Source organism: Pseudochaenichthys georgianus, chromosome 18 (assembly GCF_902827115.2).
Source record: "Pseudochaenichthys georgianus chromosome 18, fPseGeo1.2, whole genome shotgun sequence".
NCBI classification, from domain to species: Eukaryota; Metazoa; Chordata; class Actinopteri; order Perciformes; family Channichthyidae; genus Pseudochaenichthys; species Pseudochaenichthys georgianus.
The window spans coordinates 10,380,579-10,395,615 of record NC_047520.1 but is presented as its reverse complement, the minus strand read 5'-3'; the positions used below and the strand labels follow the sequence as shown (position 1 = coordinate 10,395,615).

The 15,037-nt window shown below is 38.0% G+C and overlaps 1 protein-coding gene across 2 annotated transcripts; it reads right to left on the bottom strand.

Moving 5' to 3' along the window:
• Positions 1-8,834: 8,834 nt before the first annotated feature.
• On the bottom strand, positions 8,835-14,398 carry LOC117463728 (chromatin complexes subunit BAP18). 2 transcript variants are annotated; one of them, XM_034106123.2, is made up of 5 exons: positions 14,025-14,398; positions 12,898-12,992; positions 12,576-12,802; positions 11,443-11,550; positions 8,835-10,107 (listed from the first exon to the last, which is right to left on the bottom strand). In XM_034106123.2, the coding sequence occupies exons 1-5, from the start codon at positions 14,043-14,045 to the stop codon at positions 10,043-10,045; spliced, it is 516 nt and encodes a 171-aa protein (XP_033962014.1). In that variant the 5' UTR covers positions 14,046-14,398; the 3' UTR covers positions 8,835-10,042. The 2 variants fall into 2 exon arrangements, with proteins under 2 accessions (XP_033962014.1, XP_033962013.1); XM_034106122.2 differs by having other exon boundaries at positions 12,576-12,820; positions 14,025-14,395.
• Between the last annotated feature and the right edge of the window lie 639 nt (positions 14,399-15,037).

The following is a 15,037-nucleotide window of genomic DNA, read 5'->3' as shown; positions in this document are numbered from 1 at the left end:
CGCTCCTTTGAGTGGTTTTGGTGTTACTACAGTGAAGCCGTTGTGTAACCTCCTGCTTAGTGGGAAATAATGAGCTGCTGTTTAAAACAAAGGCTGTGTCGCATTACAAACAAAGCTTTACGTGGCTCTATTTCTTCCGCTGCGCATTTATACCTTTCTACATCGAGGCAAGTCTGTTTGAAAAAGTCTTTAGCTCGTTTTTACAAACGGTCAAACATTTACATGGAAGGAATTGTTTTATATTTCTTTACAAAAGAGTTTTAGTGGAGTAAGTTAAGCAAGCGGACACTCCCCCAGTCATAGCCCCCTCCCCAAAGACCCCAACCCACTCCTGCCTGACTAAATAGGCTTTAAAATAACACTTTAATTAAAACGAAGTATTTCTCGAAATGCAGTCCTTCCGAGGCAAAGCGAGTTTAATCCAGTTTACAGTTTGAAGAAGAAAAAAACGAGAGCGAACTCGTCGTTTTTAGGGGGGAGGAAAAGTGACTCAGCAGTTTCCCGAGGGCTCGCGCTGTCTGTCATCTGTCAGTACAGTGTGAGCAGACTGTCGACAGTCCGACCCATTACCACCGATTCATACAACTCGTTAGCGACAATGTTACAGGTGCAGTCAACTAAATATACATTAAAGTATATAATAACCAACTAAGTGTTTTTATTTGTATTAATTATTACCACATTATATCGTTAAATATAATTTTGGCACGACTACCAACAAAATAGTCCCTCACGAACATGCTAGAATGTGGTGTATGCCATATAAAGAGCTGGGTGTTTCGTTGAACTAAGTGTAATGTTTCAGCAAAGTGTAAAAAAAAATACCAGCACATTTTATTTGAACTATTATAAACTAAACCTATAACATAATAGTAACTTTAACAATGCACAGTGCAGGCAGTTTTTACATTTATAGACAGACACATTTTTCACATCAAATAGTAAAAGTAAAGTAATCGTCATTTAAGTAATTTGTACCTGTTTTGAGGGTCTCTCATATGAGAATGCATTAATAAGTCAATTCCCCTGGCCCTCTCATAATCAATCATTTAGTTTAGACAGCTGTTTTTCATCTTACCAGCAGTCTCACTATGGGATCAAATATACAAACATTAGCCCTACATTTAAGTATAGGGAGGACAATCATATAATGTCTTGAACATTCTGGAAAAGAAATATGAATTTAAAAGTTTGGGTATACTTTTTTGGAAATATCTAAGGAAAGGGGAGTCAACTGAACCTCGTCTTAATACGAAGAACTTTATTTCTGGTAAAGTTGACTTATTTTGAGATAAATACAGATTGATTGGCTATAACAGGTGCTTAAATAGAAGTAAAATAGCAAGGGCCGCTTCGATACCATTTTTATAAATTAATTTTTTGGAAGTGAACACTTTGCTCGTCACACCTTAGACGAGAAAAAAGGGATATCTTCTCATATAGCTTTCTTAGTCTGGGAAACAATCCAAAAACCTCAAAGTGCAATTGAATACGAAAACAGTCCAGAAAAAGTGGTAGCATCTGAAAACCTTAGTGAATTTATTGAGATTTTTCTTGAGTTTATTTTTTCCGTCTATTTTCTGTAAACTGTCTGATTACTTATTTAAGTACCACGTCATATTCATGTAGGTGCTACTGATTTGGCTCAAAATGATTTAACAAAAGGACTAATATAGAGGATTCTCATAATTCTTCTACAAAAATTAAAGGAACAGTGTGCACTGAAAATTAGACTATACATTGTTGAAAGTGGAATTTAGCTCTTACTGAAACACTATGTTCATTCGAAAATATAAACTTGCCTTTTTTATATTCGATTAAGATATATTTATTAACCTAAATGTGCCATGTTTACCAACATGTTCGGATAACCTTCATATTATAGCTCTGTACGTGTCTTTTTATTTGTTTAAAGATAGCAATCTGCTGAGCTGTTTAGGGCAGAAACAATAGTCTTTTTATCATCTATTAATTTGACTTTTTGGGAATTGTTCATGCCTTGTACAAAAGTCAGAAAATGGTCAAAAGTAAGAATCCCATCTCAGTTTACAGGAGCAGAAGGTGACGTGCAGCTTTCTCGTTTGGTTCGGCGAACATTAATAAGACAAAGATATACAGTTTACAATAATATAAAACGGAGAAGGGCGGCAAACCCCCACATTTTCAACCTGATGTTGTTTTGCATAATGAATAACTAACAATTAATCTATTTAAAAAAGGTTTTTACCAATTAATTTTAAAGCAGTTTAAAGTTAGAGGCTTCACAAAACTAGTACTGGTTATTTAAAGTTGGTGCCATCGCCTGATTTTTTATGTAGATGTCCAAACGTATACCCTTGTCTTAACACCTGTTTTCCAATGAAGCCTTTTTTCTTTTTCACATGACAAAAAAGGGCCAACTCTTCAATTCCCCAAGTCCAACGCAAAATGGACGTCCCAGAATATTTGATTTAAAGTAGTGTGAAACTTTGACCAAAGCATTCAGTTCCAATCTTTAAAGTGACGTATTGTGATCAAAATGTAAATTAGAAATGTGGGCTGTGCCCTCAAAAGGGACATCTTAGAAAATGATGCAGCCAGTTTTTAATGCCATGCCTTACATTATTATCAACCTGAGGTGATTTGATGGGATTAGTCTGGAGACTGATGGTAATTATTTCTGTGTAAGTGAGATCATTTCTAGTGAAGGCATCCATCCATCCATCCATCCATCCATCCATGTCTTCAGGGGCCTGTCTCTTAGCTCTAACACAAGCTGGAGAATTTGGCTCATTTTATGTCTTTTAAAAAAAAAAAGTCATTATTCAGCAGAAAGTAAATCCTTGTTCTTTTTTTTTTATGTGCACTTCTTTTTCTATGTGCACGGCTAACAGAGAGGGGGTGGGCAGGGCCTGTGTGTCCTCCTGGTAAAACTGTTTAGTTTGAGAGCAGCACTTTCTGCATTCTGAGGGCCGGCCTCCTTCCCGCCAACTCCCATCTCATGACCAAATTACACAAGAAAATACAGGAGAGCCACGCAAACATGTATCCCAGCTATCAGTGCGTTTCGCTTCATATTTCTGCTTTTAATGCCCTCTCCACCTGTGCCTCCATTCAGCCCTTTCCCTTCTTTGTCTGGGTGTATAAGAGCCAGCCTGTTGCACTCACTTCCCTCATGTCATTTCTGTAGTTTATGCTTAATATTTTGTAACTTTACTCTTTACTTTTTTTGCATGAAAGGGAAAAGAGCTTCCTCTCAGAGCCACACTTTCTTTCATTTTATTTCCCTCCCTCTCCTCCCACCCTTGGTCTTTTTCTTTCCGTCTGACAGCCGAGCAGCTTGGCAGGCTTACAGCCCAGCGCTCGGCGCAGCGCAGCAGCCCCCTCGCCCTCGCAACAAATTATTTTTTTACTCCCAAACAGTAGCTCTGGCAGACCCCTCCTTTCACACCTGTCTCACACACACCCACGGGGGCGACCCTATTTTTTCTCCGATTTTTCGGCGTCCCCAAAAATGTTGATTTTTATTGTAGAAAGTGAGGGCCAGGGAAAAAGGCTGCAGCCCTGTAGGTTTTTATGCCTACTGAGCCTCCTCACTGTCTCAGTGTGCGTAGCTGGGGCTCCAGCGAGGCAGCAGGCAGCACTGAGGAGGACGGGGGGACACACACTCACATAGCTAGGAGGTGAAGATGTGAAGGGCCAGGAAGGAAGGATTAAGGGGAGGGACACTCAGTTTTGGGGGGCCAATTTTTGGGACTGGGACCCCCCCTACCCAACCCCCCCTGAAACCCCCCTCCCTCTCACTAGGAACAGGAGCAGGAGCAATCCCTTAACAGGCCTTTTTTCTATTCTCTCCTGTCACTATAGTAGACTGGGTATATTCCCTTTGATATGTTTTTGTATGGAGCATGGGTTTGTGTGACGTTTTACATTTTTATTTTAATATCTTTGCAGCCTGAATGTAGCATATTTATATCTTTGCGTGTGAGCATGTGCGTGTTGATTACTAATTTATTTTTTTGAGGACTAGTTATAGCTGAGTTTGTGTCTGGTTGGTGTCACTGGCCTTTTGGTAAGAGCACACACACAACGTGAGGGCCTTCGGGTGACTAGTGCTGTTAGTTAGGCAACAGTTAGGGTAGTTATTGCTCCCATCACTTGGTTAATGATCTCAGCAGCAGACGGTAAGTGAATCTTTTTTTCCTCTGTGAAGCGTTTAAAATGGCCTCTGTTGATGTGAATGAAGCGAGCAGCAGGCCACAGAGGGAGCTTTTCTCAGCTCTGCATTGCTTCTTTCTCCCCCCTTTCCCTGCACTACAATTTTAGTTGTGCTCTTTTTTTGTCCTTCTCTGCCTCACCCCCTCCTCTGTCTACCACTCTCTGGCTGGTTCAGTTTTTTTCTTCTTTTGAATGAAGCTGAAAGTTTGGGTCTGAATTTAAAGCTTGTCTGCTCTCCCTGCTGACATGACCTCTTGTTTCAAATCCCTCAGCACTGCTCTTTCTCATTGACTCAGGTCGTATTGCTCTGTAATAAGGCTTCACTTGAGCCCTCAGCACGAATTACACTGCTTTTCCACTTCATCACGTCCATATAGGCCTTAAATGCTGACCCCACCTTTTAAATTCTTAATCGGATAAAGCTAGTTGATTTTCTCGTATTTAATTTGTGGCAGAGAATATGAAGTGTACTTGTGTTTTTACCCCTTAGATGAAACTTTGTGGAAGGTACAAATCTTAAGTACATGAGGTAGGGTGTGGTGCTTCAGGCCATGAGTTCTTCCTCTCTGTGGCCCTCAAACTTTATCTCAGGTTTACAGTCAAAGTTTGGCACAACTCTTAGTTTGCCGTTCTAATCTACCTATTGTTAAATTACTTGATATCATTTATTTTCGTGTGGAAACGATTAACAATTATTTGATTATTCAATTGATGGACAATTATTCATAAACACATGTTTTAATGATTACTTTAGGCATACAACCTCTGCATTGAGATGTTTTTTGTTATAGTAAAATAAATATTTTGGGGTTTTCGACTGTTTGGATAAAACTAACATTGCATTGAGAACTTAACGTGGGCATTCTTCATTATTTTCTAACATTTAAAAAAACAATATATTAAATAATCCAGAAAAACATCTTCATTAATTTCATTTATGACAAAGATAAATAAAACAAGTGTTATTTGCAGCCCGATACAGCACATCTCAAAGTATACACCTACATCCCATTTCTGGTGTAGTCTAATGGTGAAATAGGGATGTCTTTTCAAAACGTCCAACATAAGAACATTTTGCCAACATTTTTAATAAGCAATTAATTGTTGAAGTCATTAATCAAGCAGAAATGTCAAACATGTTTTAGGGTTTGGACTGTCGGCCTTTTGAAGACACACCAGAACTCATAACATGTTCAAAAATGCTCATCACAGTTTTCAAACACATGACTTTTTATAATGAATCATTAGTTAAATAATTTACAACAGTTTTGTTGATGGACAGCTTAATCCGACTCACGTGGCTCAGCTCTGGTTACTCTCTCTGGGTATGTGGCATTAATAAAGCTGCTCAGGGCGATGGAATTAATTAACTTCATAATTAACAACAGCACTTGTAAAATACGATCCATTTATAGACTTTTCTTGTGTGTTTTTTTTATAGTATTAAAACATTATTGGTGTCCATTTACCCAGAGTGAGGTTGTGCTGCTATTCCCTGTTCCATGTGTAAAAGTAATACCTTTTAACAAAAAAGGTTTGCCTTTGATAGGAAATGACTCATTATGACTGTTTTTTACTTTTTAATTGAGTATTTTTCCTGTGTATTTGTTATTGGTCTTAGTATATTAAAGTGCCTGCTGTATTTGATATGCTAAATGCAAATGCTTCATAACCAATTGCCCCACTGAACACAATTCAAGTTTTTTTTAATTGATCATTGTGATAGACAGATCCCCATCTCACTTTAACCTGCTGAGCAGATTCAGGATGGAAAGCATGTCAAGTGGAACAACATTCCGAGGGATTGAATGCCTCTAAACCACTTTTAGGGAAATGAGTGTAAATGTAGAATGAATCTAATCCACATTAGCAGCCCATCTAGTGTTTAATGAGAGCAGAAGCCAATCAAACATTTCAGTTTGAACTTTTCTCCCATCTAGTCCACTTTTTGTTCCTTTCATTTTTGGGTTTTTTAAATAACAATTTGCATTGCCTTGTTAGTATCCTGCTCTCTTCCGGGCTCTTGTGTCAGTGTATAGAAATGACACTAAAAGCAGATATGAAATCGAAATGTACATTTAAAAAAATGCATGTCAGAAAGAATGAGGCGGATCATTGATTAACAATTTCATCAATTGTACATTTTGTAAAGCATTTAGCAGCGAGGAGGAGATGCTCACGCACGTGTTGACCCTTGGTGTTCCTGTTAACAGCATGGTGATTTGCACTGACACAATCTGAAGGGTTTGTTACATTTGTGCATCATTTCTTTCTATTTTCGTTATGTTAACATTATTAAAATAACAGGAATGTTGTCACATGTGAATGGGCCTGAGCAAATGCATAGACAGGTTGTTCTCTCCAAAACAGAAATGAAGAAAAGGAGGAAACAAAAAAGGAAATTGTTACTCGTCAAATGTAACTCGTTCAGTTGTCTTATTCTGTACTTGAATGCATCATTTAAATGTTCCTGTGTAATTCTTAGAGCAGAACAGCAGTGTGTCTCATGGACTCTTCACCTCTAGTCCTTCCTCTTTTTTTCTTCCTCCATTTTGTCCTCTTCAACCATTTTGTTTGTGTCAGATTTCCCTTACAAATAATACAGAACATAAAAAACGGCTGTATGTATTCATATTTAAAATAATAGTATTAGTTCTGTCATTAACTGCAGATTATTACATATTTGACTGAATTGAACTGCTTTAAAGAGAAATCCTGTTTGTGATACAATGAAATGAAGATATTGTAAATGAAGAGAAAAGGAAGACTCTAATTTCCCTGTTATGTCTGAGTGTTAAACTGTTTTGCGTGTGTGTGTGTGTGTGTGTGTGTGTGTGTGTGTGTGTGAGAGAGAGAGAGAGAGTGTGAGCCAGTAAACGTGATGGACTCAGTGTCCAGGGTGCGCTCTAGCAGCACATCATGTTTTGCAGATATTTGCTGAATCACTCCAAATCATTTTGTGCTGCCACCGTGAGCCCTGGGATTCCCACCATCACACTGGGAGCTCCCAGTACCTGATCTGTGTCTGCAGTCTGTCCTCTGAAAGGTCAGAGGTGTCATATGTCCTCTGTCCACGTGTGTGTGTCATCTGCCTCACTGTCACCTGTGGAACAGCAGCTCTATGACACGTTTGGTTTATTTTGTTCAATAGCATTGAGAAAAAACATTTAAATATAGAGAATTCTTGTATGTACACCATTTGTAGATTAAGGAAAGACTCATTATTAATAAAGTTAATCTGTGAAAATTCTAGAAATATTTAATTTGTTTGGAATTAATCAATCGGATAAATTAATTCGTATCCGATTGGCTGTTTTCGATACTTCTTTTAGGTAAAATAATTGAATTACATAAGTGACTGAATTTTTAAGAGTGGGCCTTTTTTCAAGTGTTGTCAATTATCGTTAAAAATTACAAAACAAAAAGAGAACTTGTTGAAAGCTGACTTCTAGCCTTCTCAGTGTAAAAGCTGGGGATCCGTTGATGCCAGAGGTGGTGAGTGGGGTCATAAGTGAGTCCAATAGGACAAATCCACTTCCAGTTATTCCCCTTTTCATTAGCTGTCTTTAACTAAATAATTGTGTGCCCCCCCCTCTTTAAACCAATGTTATTTATGGGGAAAGAATAAAACACATTGTTACTTCCTCTTTTGTTGCAGTTGAAGAGTCCGATGGCTGAACACAGATTATAACCCAAAATGAATCACTGTCTGCTGCAAATCCAAGCTTTTTCAATAAAGATAGAAATAGAAGTGATGCGTTTAATACCAATGTGATTTATAATCCACTCTGATTGTCTCATGGTCATTTTATGAGACACAGAAGACGACATGTTTTTGGTTTCTCTGATATCAATGAATTCTTGCAGGCGGTGCAGTTTATCTGTTAAATAAAATAATACTTTTTTTCCCTTCATTTCTTTCTTCCAGCAGGTGGAAGGGATCTGCTCCCTGTACGATGTGGACTAGAAACAGTTCACTGAGTGGAGCTCCTGTAAAAGTTCACTCAGCTTATTCTATTCACACATGGGAAGAAAGTATTTCACAAAAGGTATTGGATAATATAATCTGTGGATGATGAAATATTGCACCATGCTGTCCGTCTGAACATTCTAACATCATTTCTGGTTATTGAAATAAAAAGCTTCCTGTATTCCACCGATACAAAACATGTTTGTATCACATGATAAACGCCATGATATCCTTAAAGATTTGAGTTGATATATATTCCTTCTGAATATGTGAGGTTACCTTCAGTGTGCCAGGCTGTAGCAGCACATCATTACTGGTAGTTCTGTCCGTTACCAGTATGACGTGTGCTGCTCCTGTCAGACTCACACTCCTCCACCACCATCTTTGAGAAGCAAATGTGTTCCAAGCTTTCACACTTTTTTTTGCAACAAATGTAGCAAAATTATGAATTGTTCTTACCTAGTGCTGTTGGGATATATGAATAATTACAATATTAATAAAAACACTTAAATCAAATAAAGAAGTGTCGGCTCTTTTCATGTCTCTTCTTCATACAGCCCGATTTAAACTGCTGATTTCACTCGGCTCACTTTCCTAACTTTGGAAAAGGAACACAGGCAAACATAATCTCAAACTGGACCAAGGAGATGACTTTCAAATAGTCTTTATTAAATCACATGTGTATCAGTCACTCCTTCCTAAATGTTGTCCCAATCAAAGTGTCTCTTTACAGATTGAAACTACTGAGGTGACAAAGCTAACGGGCATGTTTGAATATTTGATTTGCACTATGTAAATGAAGGTAAATGCTACAATAGGCAAATCACTTGCTTTGCATTTAATGCAAGTCTTGTATTATATATATATATAAGTTCATTTGAAATGTTTGCTGTTTTTTGTATCATCAGACACCTGGGTTGATATGACACCTGTGAGTATTTCAAAGTATAAATAATTAGTTACAAGTCATTTTGGTTACATCTCCAAACTTTTGTAGCATTTGTTTTGTGACAAGAGGATTGTTTTCTTAGACAAAATGTAGTCGAGTATTTAATGTGTACAACTTAAATGTACAGTATACGTCAAAAATACCGTGTTCCACATTTATTTCTAACTCTTGTTTCTGATAGCTTCAAGATATGTACTGTACTCATACATGTGTACTACTGATACTTATGTTTCAGTTCCTAAACAATTAGCAATGACCCTTGTTAGTTATTTAACAGAGTTTCTTAGAATACAATGCGACTGTTGTAACACTTTAACTGGCATGTTAGGAAGGAAGCATTTCATTCACTCAGACGGGAGTCCAGCATGTCTTTGTTCTAAAGACTTTAATAACTACTTCAATATGTTTATCCTAAACTAAGACTTGTGTAATCACCTGCTCATACAACCATTAGCTAAAAGTGGCGAGGACAAGAAATACAATCAAACATTATTATTCAGACAAACATACCATTTCTAAACTCTGTCCCACTTGTAATGTTGTTGCTGCAGCCGAGGTTTCTCTGTGGCATTGTGTTTGTCTTCCTGGCTTCTTTGTAAAGAAACACAGGAAGTTTGAATGTTGGAACAGCTTCCTCACTTTTGTTTTGGACGCTCCTACAAAGCAAAATTAGGAGAGGAAATGGTCTAATGCAATAATTACTGCAGTAAGAAAATGTAAATGATCCAAACATGATTCTGAGAGTGCTGACAACTCTCACACTAGTAAGACGCGTCCAATTGTCCCGCATGATACCACACAGTATTCAATACTATCTTCAGTCCGTTCTGGGTGGTCAGCGTCTTCTGGCTCAAAGGAAACGTCCGTTTTTTTTTAAAAACTTGGGTTTTTGGGTCCATCACTTTGTGTCCACAGGAAGTGACGGGTCAGCGGGAGAGCAGAGGAAGGTCACTGGGGTTCATGATGAGGCCCGAGTCCAGGTTCAGGTTATCTGTGGAGACACAAAAAAAGCACCAATATTAAAAGGAGAGAAGTCTGGGGTGAAGCTTTAAATATGGCAAACTAATTCAGAGAAAAATAACGTCTGATTTCCGTCCCCAATCTGCAGCACTCAGCTCAACTGTAAACACTGAACCTCTGCATTGCTTTCAAAAATACCTGAAACATAATGTTACCTTTACGAGGCCGGGTTTTCAAGTAAAGTATGTGTTGTTTTTCAAATGTGCCATTTTTATTGAATTGAAGCCGTTTGAACATCTTGTGTTTTATACAAAATTGTGATTTTTAACATTATTTAGGTCGTAACTTTAAATAAGCCCAATGGGTTGTTGTGCCTCTTCCTGCTCTGTTTATCATTGGTTATCTGCTATGTTTGTGTGTTTTTAAAAATGGTGGAAAACCCATTAACCCTCCTATTGTCTTCGTTCCCCCCCCCCCTTACTTTGGTGTTCGCGGTCAAATTTGACCGGTCCTGTTTTAACTGCTATTACATTAACACAAAAACCATTAATCATCATCCAATTTCATTTCACACCCTTTCAAACTGTAAACATTATATCAGACTACTGGTATACATGAAACACTGCAGTACATATACAAAGAATAGACACTGAACATGTATTGTGTGTGAAATGTATCAAATTGTTCTTTGTGAGTGCCAGGTGTGATTCACATGGGGGGATGGGCACATCAGGGGGGGGGGGCACATCTAGAGTATGTGTGTGGGTGTGGGTGTTTGTGTGTTTTATCTGATCCGGATGGTTACTAATTCCTTTTCTTTATGGCGGTCATTTTTGACCGGGAACACCACGGGTGTTACAAAGTTGACTAAATCATCCAGAATTCAATGAAAGTGGTGATCAGCCATTTTCTATGTTCACAGGTCTACTGTGAAGGACATCATGAAGCCTTGATGCAATCGAATGTAAAACAAAAAAGTTATGATTGATGAAAGTAGTAAATCGGTCAGATTTGACCCGAAGACAACAGGAGGGTTAAATAAATCTAATTAAATAAATGATGCAAATTGGCTCCTACTGAGGACTATTGAATCTTTAAAAACAGCTCTTTAAAATTAAGATTTTTAAAAGCTTATTTCTTTTTGGTCAATTCCTTGTTGATTAATGGATGTTTAAAAGTCGGATCCCTTGGTCTATTCTCTCTGAAATACTTGTAGATGAATTATGCCGGTGTGTACATTTGATTATGAATTGTTCAATGCTGCCTGCGCATTAGATTTAAAGCCACCATGTCCAAACTGTTTGGATGTCCTGTCCCCAGCCCTTGTGTAAAATCCCTCTCTTTTAGGAGCTGTTCATGAACTCACCTTGATCAAAGTTGTTGAGTTTCTTGGAGTTGGATCCTTCACCGAGTCCCTCCATGTCCACAAGATCGCTGTTGACATCTGAGTCGTTGAGAGCGCTGAGGGTCACGTCTACACACACAAGAAAGAAAACTGTTATGACATACTGTACCACACATTGATTGATTTGATTTCAATAATACTTCCATATAAGTATTCAGTTTCAAAGATCGAAAGCAGAAAGAAAGTGAATGATATGTTTGTCTACTAACATGTCATCACCCCTTCATTTTGTTTTCATATTGTGGTTTTATCAGTGTAATTTAGGTGGCTGTTACATTGCTGCTAGACCACAGTGAGCATTGTTGCTGGTTGCAAACAAATGTGGACTGTAGTTGACATCTACTTTTTGTCCCAATTCATTTGGACTTTTAGAGCTTTACAACACACTGAATTGGAAAGGTCAAGAAATCACAGGTGTTTTACCGACTATCATCAGTTTTCTGGCATCATCTTAAAATAGATATATAAGGTATGGTGCACGTCAATGGAAGCCTAAAGTATGCACACTATAAACAAGTTATAACTGATATAGGTTAGTCCTATATATACAGTTGTTGGCTAGTTGTCACTCATTTAAGCGTTTTGAGCACCAGAAAAAGCGCTATATAAATAACATGTATTATTATTATTTGCAGAAGTGAGACATTACATCTTGTGGACTACATAGAACTGGACTGTCTAACAACACAAATAACTTATCTTACAGCTTCAACCCAAAACAGCAATCACAACACTTCGTAAAAAACCTGCAAATAAAAAAACAATATATAATTTGTTTTTTTTCTGTGTGGGCTAAAGCTTTGACCTTATCTTTATCTGCAATTTTCCAGAAATACCGGAGGTAAACAGATCAATAATAGACATGGACAAACAAGATATAGATAATATGATGCCTGTGGAAATATGTTGATGCTAATGGAGATCAATTACTTATTGAAAAGTTTGGAAGAAAACAGTTGCAAAATAATTGCACAAGTAAAAGAGTGTGTGGATTCGACACATATTTTAGTTTAACTATCAGGTTTGATGAAGAAGAGATTGTGATATTAACAACAGATTTATTTTTGCAGTAACCGTATAGTTTCCAGACCCACCTGCAGTCTTCTGTTTCTTCAGGGTGGGCTGTCTGGAGGGGGCACCTTGTAGTCCTGATGCTACGACCACCCGACCAGTGCGCACGGAAATGACATTTGGAGTGGCCTGAGTTGCCATGGTGACAGCAGTGTTGGTTTTCTTGGTGCCCTTCTTAGGCCCGTCAGAGATGGAGGGCAGACCTCCGTCTTCATACAGCTTCCTCTTCACGGTGCCCTTCGTCTGACCACTGGAGGGAGGGTGGGAACTGAACTGACTTTAGTATTTATAACAGTTTAACATATTCTTTGTAATTAAGCGATCAGTGTCTAGTGTGTGTGTTACCCTGCAGGACTGGAGTCTGCCACCGGGTGAAGCTGCATGGTGAGCTCTCCTAGTTTGGTGAAGGCGGCTCCAGCTGCAGAGAAGATCTCCCCAACCTGTGGGACACACACTTATTCATCAGAATGTTTGACGCAATGTGAAAAACCACACATATCATCTTTTTAAAAAAATCACTTTTATTTGACATTTCCATGGCACCTTTGTACCATCATGAATAATGATGATGTTGGAGGCTGGCTCCAGGGATTTACTTTTTTACACAAAAACATTTAATATTGGAGTCTTAAACTAAGGTATGGAAGCAGAGGTGAAAGAAATACTCAAATCTAGTACTTTAGTAAAAGTAGAAGTACCAGAGTGTAGGAATACTCTGTTAGAAGTAAAAGTCCTGCATTGCAAATGTTACTCAAGTAAAAGTACAAAGGTATTAGCATCAAAAATGTACCAACAGTATAAGTAGTCATTGTGCAGAATGGTCCATTTCAGAATAATATCTATGATATGTTTTATAATGATTGATCATTAAAGTGTTAGTGTTCTCAAAGCTGGTAAAGGTGCAGCTAGTTGGAATGACGTTGTATACTGCTGGGTAGCCTTTGAATTTACTCCAGGTGGAAATAAAGTCTGATTTAAGACTTGATTAGATTTCACATCATTAATCTAAATCTGTAAAGTAATTTAAGGTATTAAAAAAATGTAGTGGAGTAAAAGTACATGATTTACCTAGCAAAGCATGGACATACTCAAGTATAGTACCTCAAAATTGTACTTAAGTACAGTAGGCTACTTATGTTAATGTACTCAGATACTGTACAGTGCTGCTTGTGTGCATAGTGTATGTAGCCTTGTGGAAATTATGACAGCACAAACTTTAAAACAGATCAGACTTTAGACAAATTAAGGGCACATTAATTTCATTCAGCGGGAGAATTAATTTCGAAAGTGTTTCTGATAGAACTGATAAAAGTCTCCAACTTTCCTACGTCCATCTCTGCACACTGAAGTGACCACACTCTGTTGTACCTGCAGCAGCGGGAAACACTGAGGGGCTGTGTGTACAGTACATGCTATTATTTAAACCGGGCTAACTGCATGGGCTATCTACCTCATATGTGAAAATGACTTACTTTAGTGGAAGCTGAGGTCATTCTGCTGATCTCCTTGGTACCATGGACTGTATGTAGTCTGTATAGTAGGACTCTGATGCCTTCAATTGGACGGAACAGCTACTAAGATGCTAACAGTGTAGCTAGGCAAGTTAGCATTTGGTGCTCATCCTGGTGTAGCAGAGCAGCTACAAATCTGCTCTTAAACCGCTACTGCTTGGAAAACTCCGACATTGTTCACAGTGCTGCATAGTGCATTAAAATGTTTCTGCGTTAGGTTACACTGCACACAAATAGGTCACACAATAAAACGACAATGCTTAAGCCGCATTCAATGTCTCCTCGTAATCTTCACTTTCGGTAATACCTTATTTCGCCCTATCTTTCAGAGATGTACGTCAATGGGGTAAGGTATATATTCAAGTACTCTTCTCAATTACAATTTTGAGGTACATGAGTGTCTCCATTTTCTGCAACTCCTACCCAACTACAATTTTGAAGTAAATATTCTACTTTGATTCCACTACATTTATGTAGTATCTTTACTGATTTGGATTAATGTTGTGAAATATAATCAACTCTTACATTTAGCTACCCTGCAGTATACAAAGTCATTCAAACTAGCTTTTACCAGCTTTGATAACACTTTAATGCACCAATATCGTTTATTTTTTATTATAATCAAGACATATCATATATATTATTCTGAAATGGATCATTCTGCATAAAAAGTAGGCTACTTTAAAGGTGGGGTAGGTACGTTTGAGAAACCGGCTCGAGATACACTTTTTGTTATATTCCATGGAATGCTCTTAACATCCCGATAGCAATGAATATCTTAAGTGCTTTGACAAAAAATCCATTAAAAAAAATAATTTTAGCCAGCCCGGCTAAAATAACTGGATGGCCTACCTGCATGTCAGTTTTCCATCTACACAAATGTATCTCGTGCCCTCATTGGTCATGTGTGTTGGAGGAGGGGCTCTGTAAGGAAGTGGCAGATTTGTTCCGGCTGTGTATTTTCAATTTCTAGC

What these genes read in the sequence shown, in the direction of transcription:
- LOC117463728 (XM_034106122.2), bottom strand. Translation starts at nt 14,045, where the DNA reads ATGACCTCAGCTTCCACTAAA. An exon ending in TGACCTCAGCTTCCACTAAA is followed by an intron (nt 12,993 to 14,024) that starts GTAAGTCATTTT and finishes TGTGTCCCACAG; the next exon opens with GTTGGGGAGATCTTCTCTGC. An exon ending in ACTCAACAACTTTGATCAAG is followed by an intron (nt 10,108 to 11,442) that starts GTGAGTTCATGA and finishes GTGTCTCCACAG; the next exon opens with ATAACCTGAACCTGGACTCG.